This window comes from Cebus imitator, unplaced genomic scaffold (assembly GCF_001604975.1).
Source record: "Cebus imitator isolate Cc_AM_T3 unplaced genomic scaffold, Cebus_imitator-1.0 Scaffold153, whole genome shotgun sequence".
Taxonomy (NCBI): Eukaryota; Metazoa; Chordata; class Mammalia; order Primates; family Cebidae; genus Cebus; species Cebus imitator.
In genome coordinates this window covers 613,616-622,744 of record NW_016107468.1, presented here as the reverse complement: position 1 = coordinate 622,744, position 9,129 = coordinate 613,616, and the positions used below count along the sequence as shown (strand labels likewise).

The following is a 9,129-nucleotide window of genomic DNA, read 5'->3' as shown; positions in this document are numbered from 1 at the left end:
TGTTACCCAGGCTAGAGTGCAATGGCGCGATCTCGGCTTACCGCAACCTCCGCCTCCTGGGTTCAGGCAATTCTCCTGCCTCAGCCTCCTGAGTAGCTGGGACTACAGGCACGCACCACCATGCCCAGCTAATTTTTTTGTATTTTTAGTAGAGATGGGGTTTCACCATGTTGACCAGGATGGTCTCGATCTCTTGACCTCGTGATCCACCCGCCTCGGCCTCCCAAAGTGCTAAGATTACAGGCTTGAGCCACCACGCCCAGCCTCTTTCTCCTTTTTTTTTTAAGAGACATGGTCTTGCTCTGTTGCCCAGGCTGGAATACAGTGGTGAAATTATCACTCACTGCAGCCTCAAACTCATGGGCTAAAGCAATCCTACTACCTCAGCCTCCTGAGTAATAGGGGTTACAGATGCATACCACCATGCTCAGCTAATTCTTTTTCATTTTCAGAAACAGGGTCTTGCTATGTTGACCAGGCTGGTATGGAACTCCAGGCCTCAGGCAATCCCTCCCACCTCAGCCTTCCAAAGTGCTGGGATTACAGGTGTAAGTCACTTGTGCCTGGCCTAGGAAATATTCCTTACTGTTCTCATAGTAATTTTTAGCTAATGTCTATTTTTCTGTTTGAGACAGAGTCTCACTCTTGTCACCCAGGCTGGAATGCAGTGGCATGATCTTGGTTTACTGCAACCTCCACCTCCCATGTTCAAGAGTTTCTCATGCCTCAGCCTCTGAAGTAGCTGGAACTATACAGGTGCATACCACCATGCCGGCTAATTTTTTCTATTTAGTATAGACGGGTTTTCGCCATGCTGGTGAAAAAATTTTTAGTAGAGTGGTGGCGGGCGCCTGTCATCCCAGCTACTCGGGAGGCTGAGGCAGGAGAATCGCTTGAAGCTGGGAGGGGAGGCTGCAGTGAGCCGAGATCGTCCCACTGCACTCCAGCCTGGGCCACACAGTGAGACTCCATTTCAAAAAAAAACAACAAAGGGAGCTTTCTCAAACCAATCCTAGCAGAGGGAAGCAGGTGCGCATGCTCACTCTTGTCTTTCCGGCTCCTATGAAATCCAAGCTGAGAATCTTTGTTGAGTCCCATCCCCCAAACTTTCGTAACATCCGTGGTCTTAGAGGACAGCAGTGTGAATCCATAGCCACAAGCAGCGGACGAAATCTGAAAAACAGTTCCCACAAAGCATAAACTGATTTGGAATGTCAAGTTTTTTGGTAGTAAATGACAGGTTATTTATCAAATCCAAGAACATGTACTATTTTGGGGGTTTGGTTTCTGTTTTCGAGATAGCCTCACTCTGTCACCCAGGCTGGATTGCAGTGGTACTGTCTCAGCTCACTGCAATCTCCATTCCCCAGGTTCAAGCGATTCTCATGCCTCAGCCTCCCGAGTAGCTGGGACTACAGGTATGTGCGCCAAATCTGGCTAATTTTTGTATTTTTAGTAGAGACGGGGTTTCACCATGTTGGCCAGGCTGGTCTCGAACTCCTGGCCTCAAGTGATCTGCCCACCTTGGCCTCCCAAGGTGCTAGGATTCGGGCATAAGCCACTGCACCTGGCCCAAGAACATATATTATCAATACAGCACTTAGCATTTATTGAGCATTTACTATATGTTTGATAAGTATTATCTCATTTAATCTTTATAATCACTCTATGAAGGGTGATTTAAGACCATAAATCTAGTGGTAAATGCCAGTTTACCACTAGGTATTACCATCCCCCTTCACCAACACCAAGACACCATCTACCAGCCTACAATCCCAGCACTTTGGGAGGCTGAGGTGGGCAGATCACTTGAGGTCAGGAGTTCAAGACCCACTTAGTCAACATGCCAGGCAAGGTGGTGGGCACCTGGAATCCCAGCTACACGGGAGGCTGACGCAGGAGAATCGCTCGAACCCAGGAGGTGGAGGTTGCAGTGAGCAGAGATCGTGTCATTACACTCCAGCCTGGGCGACAGAGTGAGACTCCATCTCAAAAAAACAAATAAATAAACCCTCTTTCCGTACTACCCAGAGTGACCATATTCCCGGCTGGCCTGGGACAGTCCCAGTTTACACCAGATGTTCCAACATTCACTCTCAAATTGGATGACAAATTATATGGTCGCACGAACCATCCCCTACTATCTTGTGGCTGTTTACAGTTATCAGAGGCCTCTGTAGTGTCTCTCAGGGACCATGTGTAAGTCTAATGTAACCCTAACATGACCAGTGGTAAATCTGCATGAAAACGCCAGCCGGAAAACACCAGTTTACTGCTGATCATGAACAGATGCTAGGAACTCTTTCTTTCATTCCAGCATTTCTTGAAGAAAACTAGCTAAATATTTCTTTGAAATTTGATTTGTTGACACCTTGTTTAGTCAAGTCATCCAATGGTGATATTTTCCCTTGTAATATTCATATGGAATATAATTCACATAAGCCTGCATCCTTGTGCTAGTCCAAAAGAACTGGCCAGGCGTGACGGCTCACGACTGTAATTCCAGCACTTTGAGAGGTGGGCAGTTCACAAGGTCAACAGATCAAGATCATCCTGATCAACATGGTGAAATCCCGTCTCTACGAAAAATACAAAAATTAGCTGGGCGTGGTGGTGCACACCTGTAGTCCCAATTACTCAGGAGGCTGGGGCAGAAGAATCGCTTGAACCCGGGGGGTGGAGGTTACAGTGAGCTGAGATTGCACCACTGCACTCCAGCCTGGCAACAGAGAGAGACTCTGTCTCAAAAAGAAAAAAACAAAAAACAAAACAAAAAAAACTTCAGCTCTCTGGCCTCCTAGAGCCTCTGTACTTCTGGAAATGGCTCCAGTTCCACCAACACAATCCATGTGGGAGTCAGGAGACAGCCCCCAGCCACGCATTCAGTAACACAGAAAACAGGAAAGTCAGCAAGGCACTGTGGCTCATGCCTGTCATCCCAGCACTTTGGGAGGCCAAAGCATAAGAATCACTTGAGGCCATGAGTTCGAGACCAGCCTGGGCAACATGAGACCCCCATCTCTACAAAAAATTTAAAAATTAGCCAGGTGTGGTGGCATGCACCCACAGTCCCAGCTACTCAGGAGGCTGAGGTGGGAGGATCACTTGAGCCCAAGAGGCACATGTTGCAGTGAACAGAGATCAAGCCACTATACTCCAGCCTTGGTGACAGAGTGAGACCCTGTTTCGAAAAAAAAAAAAAATTACTAGATGAGCTTTACAGCAGATTTGTGCAGGCAAAAGAAAGAATCAGAATCAGTGAACTTGAAAATAGGTCAACTGAGATTAGCCAGTCTAAGAAACAGAGAGAAAAAGGGCCACGCGTGATGGCTCATACCTATAATTCCAGCACTTTGGGAGGCTGAGGCAGGAGGATCACCTGAGCCCAAGAGTTGGAGACCAGCCTGGGCAACATAGCAAGATCGGTCTCTATAAAAAAATTTAAAAATTAGCTCAGCATGCTGGTGCACACTTGTAGTCTCAGCTTCGTGGGAGGCTCGGGCAGAAGGATCCCTTGAGCCCAGGAGTCGAGGCTGCGACGAGCTATGATGGCACCACTGGAATCCAGCCTAGGAGACATAGTGAGACCCTGTCTCTAAAAAATAAATTAAAAAATAAAAATTCCCTTTCTGAGCTGTTCATCCACCCCAGCTGGCCCACATTTTCAAAGAATTTTTGAATTTTGTTTTCCTAACATCAGAACTTCGGCAGTCACACTGGCCTGAGTGTGAATCCCACTGCACATAAACTGCTACCAGATGCCCAGGTGAGGTGGCTCACGCCTGTAATCCCAGCACTTTGGGAGGCCGAGGCAGGTGGATCACGTGAGGTCAGGAGTTCGAAACCAGCCTGGCCAACATGGTGGATCCCCATCTCTACTAAAAATACAAAAAAATTAGCTGGGCGTGGCAGCAGGCGCCTGTAATCCCAACTACTCTGGAGGCTGAGGCAGGAGAATTGCGTGAATCCGAGAGGTGGAGGTTGCAGTGAGCAGAGATCGTGCTACTGAACTCCAGCCTAGGCGACAGAGCAAAACTACGTTTTAAAAAAAGCAAACAAACAACAAAAACATAAAAATTTTTAAAAATTAAAAAAAAAAAACCCTGCTAGCAGCGGTGGGGCCTTGGGCCTCAACCTCTCTGGGCCTCTTCTTCCTCCCCAGTAACTGGGGTAAGAACTCTAGACTCACTGGGGTGCCAAGCGAATGACACGAACATTGCCACCCAATAAATGTTGACAGCTATCCCTAACGCTTCCCCTCGCAGGCTTGTAGACAGCTCGAGGGTCGTCCTCCCCGAAGTCTGGCCACCCAGAGGAGCCAGAGCCGAACAAGCAGAGAGGGGCCGGGAGGGCGGAAGGCCGGGAGGGAGGAAGCCGCGGCCCATACCTTTTGGTCCAGCTCCAGGCGATAGGGCACGGGCTGGATCCTGCGGGGCGGCCGGGGGCCGGCACGGGGGCCGGGCCTGGAGCTGGGCACCACGAAGGTGGGCACGCCCAGCGCCCCTGAGAAGCTGAAGCCCCACACGAAGACACGATCGGCGCGAAGAGCGCGCTCGCCCACGTACTGGAACACCGGCACCTCCGCCTCGGCTTCTGCCGCTTCGCGCCGGCTCCGCGAGCGTCTGGCCGCCGTCCAGTGCCCTCGCCCCGGCCCCGGCCCGCTCAGCCGCCGCACCAGCCGAGCCCCAGTCACCAAGGAAACCAGCGCCATCCTCGGCTTCACGCCTCAGCGGCCGCTGGGCACCGCCATCTTGCGTGACCCTTGACACCACGCCTCGGCGGAAGAGGCCGTGGCCACGTTTACTCCTGGTTGGAAGCAAAGACGCTGAGAGCCGCCCACGGCTCAGGAGGGTGGGGCGGGGCTTGGAGGGGCGGGGCAACATTGAGGGGCGGGGTTAGAGGCGGGGCACGCAACCAAGATCATTGTCCCTTAGCAAAACTCTGTCCTGTTTTACTCCTTTGCAATTGCCCCGCGATATTTCTCACCTGGCCTTGCTGCAGCTATCCCCGCTCCTATCTGCTCCTAGGCCATCCCAGGCCGTCCTCCAGCCACAGCGAGCTGGAGTAGGCGATTCCTGCTGCCTTGGGGCCACGTCCCCTCAAGCCATCACTCACCTTGAGACAGCTCACTGCAACCTCCCCTTTCCGGGTTCAAGTGATTCTCCTGCCTCAGCCTCCTGAGTAGCTGGGACCACAGGCATGTGCCACCACGCCTGGCTAATTTTTGTATTTTCAGTAGAGATGGGTTTTCAACATGTTGGCCAGGCTGGTCTTGAACTCCTGACCTCAAGTGATCCACCCACCTCTACCTCCATCAGAACGTCTGCAATCACGCTGGCCCGAGTGCGAATCCCACTGCGTATAAACTGCTACCAGCTGGCCAGGTGCGGTGGCTCACACTTGTAATCCTAGCACTTTGGGATGCTGAGGCAGGTGGACCACCTGAGGTCAGGAGTTTGAGACCAGCCTGGCCAACATGGTGAAACCCCATCTCTACTAAAAATACAAAAAATTAGCTGGGCGTGGTGGCAGGCACCTGTAATCCCAGCTACTCTGAAGGCTGAAGCAGGAGAAACGCGTAAATCTGGGAGATGGAGGTTGCAGTGAGCCGAGATCATGACAGTGCACTCCAGTCTGGGTGACGGAGTGAAACTCCATCTCAAAAAAGCAAACAAACAACAACAACAACAAAACTTATAAAACAAAACCAAAAAATGCTGGGATTACAGGCATGAGCCACCGCACCCAGCCTGTGCAGGCCTGTTTTATGGAAGATGACTGGGGAAAACCCAATGGTAAAATGTGGTTTCTACAAGATTGCTCCTGTAATTCATGAAGGCACTGAAACCACCCATCTGCCGGGCTATGAAATCTATTCTCTGTGGTGGGCACAGTGGCTCTCGCCTATAATCCCAGCATTTTGGAAGACCAAGGTGGGAGAATCACTTTAGAGTTCAAGACCATCCTGACCAACATAGTGAGACCCTTTCTCGACAAAAAAATAAAAAATTAACTTGGCGTGGTAGCGTGCACACCTGTGTTGCCAGCTGCTTGGGAGGCTGAGGCAAGAGGATGGCTTAAGCCCAGGAGTTCGAGGCTGCAGTGAGCCATGATTGCACCATTGCCCTCCAGCCAGGGCAACAGAATGAGACCCTGTCTCAAAAAAAAAAAAAAAATTAAATTAAATTAAATGTGAACATAAAAGTAAAAATAAATGTGTCTATGGACCCACCTGGTAGTAATTTCCCTGGCACCGAAGCACACATTTGGGATAGATACACTTAGCTGCTCACATTGGTCCCCTTACCCTGTCTCTAACCAGCCACTATTCAATCAGAACACACACTGTATTCCCCATGGAACTGTAGACGCTAGTGCCAGCTTTGACGACGTAAAGGATTCAGAGGGCGGGGTGATTCCGATCCAGTGGGTGGCTCCCTATTGAGTTCACCTGTTTGGCTCCTAAAAAACAGAGGGATTGTGATAGGGACAGGAGACCTCCATGAATTTAGGCAACTGTATGATCCAACTCGTAGCTGCTGTGTCAGGTGTGACGTGTGTGTGTGTGTGTGTTTTGAGATGGAGTCTAGCTCTGTCACCTAGGCTGCAGTGTAATGGCACAATCTCTGCCCACCACAACCTCCACCTTCCGGGTTCAAGCCATTCTCCTGCCTTAGCCTCCCTAAGCCTCCCGAGTAGCTGGAACTCCAGGCACACACCACCATGCCTGGCTAATTTTTGTGATTTTTAGTAGAAGTGGGGTTTCACTATATTGGCTAGGCTGGTCCCGAACTCCCTTGGGCGATCCACCTACCTTAGCCTCCCACAGTGCTGGGGTTACAGGCAAGAGCCATTTCACCCGGCGTTATTTATTCATATATTCATTTTTTAGAGAAAGGATTTGGCTCCACTTGAATTCATAAATACAGGAAATATCTTGATAAAGGAGAATTATGTAAATATTATAACTATAGCTTATTAATAGCTAATATATGGAATACTTATATATTCATGAAATGTATACATAGTTCAGCAGGGTGCAGTTGCTCATGCTTGTAATCCCAGAACTTTGGGAGGCCAAGGCAGAAGGACTGCTTGAGCCCAGGAGTTTGAGACCAGCCTGGGCAACATAGCGAGACCTTGTCTCTACACAAAATTTAAAAATTAGCCTGGCGTGGTGGTGCCCACCTGTGGTCCCAGCGGCTTGGGAGACTGAGGTGGGAGGATTCTTGAGTCTGGAAGGTCGAGGTTGCAGTCAGCTGTGTTTGCACCACTGCTCTCAGCCTGGGTGACAGAGCAAGACTCTGTCTCAAAAAAAAAAAAAAAAAAAAAAAAAAAAAAAAATTATCAATTGTCCTTTTATAAGCAGGACTGTCCTTTTATCTGAGTTTATGTCCTTTCTAGTTTTTCGATTTTCAACATCTGATTTTTTTTTTTTTTAACAGGGTCTGACTCTTTCACCAAGGTTGGAGTGCAGTGACACAATCTTGGCTCACTGCAACCTCCATCTCCCGGGTTCTAAGTGACTCTCCTACCTCAGCATCCAGAGCTGCTGGGATTACTGGCACCCGCCACCACGCCTCGCTAATTTTTTATTTTTAGTAGAGACGGAGTTTCACCATGTTGGCCAGCCTGGTCTTGAACTCCTGACGTCAGGTGATCCACCCGCCTCAGCCTCCCTAGTGCTGGAATTACAGGCAGGAGCCACCACACCAGGCTCAACATCTGATCTTTTACAAGCTCGTAATGATGACAGGATAGTAGCTTTTATTTTCCTTTTTTTACTTGTCAATATTTTAATAACCCTATGTGAGTCTCTAAAATTTCTAAAACATTTTACTGCTAAGGGATAGCCAAAAGACGCAAGGCTGGGTTTAGTCTTTTGAAGACAAAAGGACAAGCTGCAATGTGAGCCACAGCCACCAGGTGGCAACGCTTACCCACCAATTCTGCCTCCCAAGGCCAAAACAGCCAGTAAAAACCTGCGTTTGTAGTCACAACTGGGCTTTTCTATTTTGCTATCAAAACTTGGTTGGTTTCGAGACTGGTTCTATGTTAGAAAATATTCATATTTCTGGATGGGCACAGTGGCTCACGCCTGTAATCCCAGCACTGTGGGAGGCCGAGGCGGTGGATCACCTGAGGTCAGGAGTTCGAGACCAGCCTGGCCAACATGGTGAATCCCCATCTCTACTAAAAATACAAAAAAATTAGCCAGGAGTGGTGGTGTGAGCCTGTAATCCCAGGTACTTAGGAGGCTGAGGCACGAGAATCGCTTGAACCCAGGAAGCAGAGGTTGCAGTGAGCCGAGATCACTGCCACTGCACTCCAGCCTGGATGACAGAGAGAGACTCCGGCTTAAACAAACAAACAAACAAACAAAAAACTTGGCTGGTTGTATAGACTGCTTCTATGCTAGAAAATACCTTGCATTTCTGTTCAAATTTTTGCTTGAAAAAGATGGTCCTACCGTCAAACTATCCGCTATCGCGTAGTATCCAAATGTCTGCTGATGATAGCTGGGCTAATTTCTTTGCCACCTATGATGACACTTTCCTGTACACATTTTAATTATTTTCATGTTTGACGTAGCTGAAATTCTCTAGTCTGGGAAAGAGTGAACTTAATTAACCTTGCATTTTTGCTTGTTCATTTGTTTGCTTGAGACAGAGTCTAACTCTGTTGCCCAGGGTAGAATGTGGTGGTGGGATCTTGGCTCACTGCAACCTCCACCTCCCAGATTCAGGCAATTCAAGCCATTCTCCTGCCTCAGCCTCCCAAGTAGCTGGGATTACAGGCACCTGCCACCACACCCAGCTAATTTTGTATTTTTAATTGAGATAGGGTTTCACCATGTTGGCCAAGCTAGTCTCCTTTCGGAGGCTAGGGCAGGCAGATCACGAGGTCAAGAGATCAAGACCATCCTGGCCAACATGGTGAAACCCTGTTTCTACTAAAAATAAAAAAAATTAGCTGGGTGTGGTGGCACACGCCTGTAGTCCCAGCTACTTGGGAAGCTGAGGCAGGAGAATCACTTGAACCTGGGAGGTGGAGGTTGCGGTGCACCAAGATCACGCCACTGCACTCCAGCCTGGGGCCAGAGTGAGACTGTCTCAAAAAAAAAAAAAA

General features: G+C 49.1%; 1 protein-coding gene across 1 annotated transcript in view; it reads right to left on the bottom strand.

The window, feature by feature from the left end:
- The window catches only part of RCC1L (RCC1 like), a 30,805-nt gene extending 25,957 nt beyond the window's left edge, over positions 1 to 4,848 (bottom strand). The window contains exons 1-2 of the mRNA XM_017543338.2: positions 4,388 to 4,848; positions 1,044 to 1,173 (exon numbers count right to left, since the gene is read on the bottom strand). Coding sequence (XP_017398827.1) covers positions 1,044 to 1,173; positions 4,388 to 4,711 — 454 coding nt within the window. The 5' untranslated portion in view covers positions 4,712 to 4,848. The remainder of the gene's footprint in view (positions 1 to 1,043; positions 1,174 to 4,387) is intronic.
- Between the last annotated feature and the right edge of the window lie 4,281 nt (positions 4,849 to 9,129).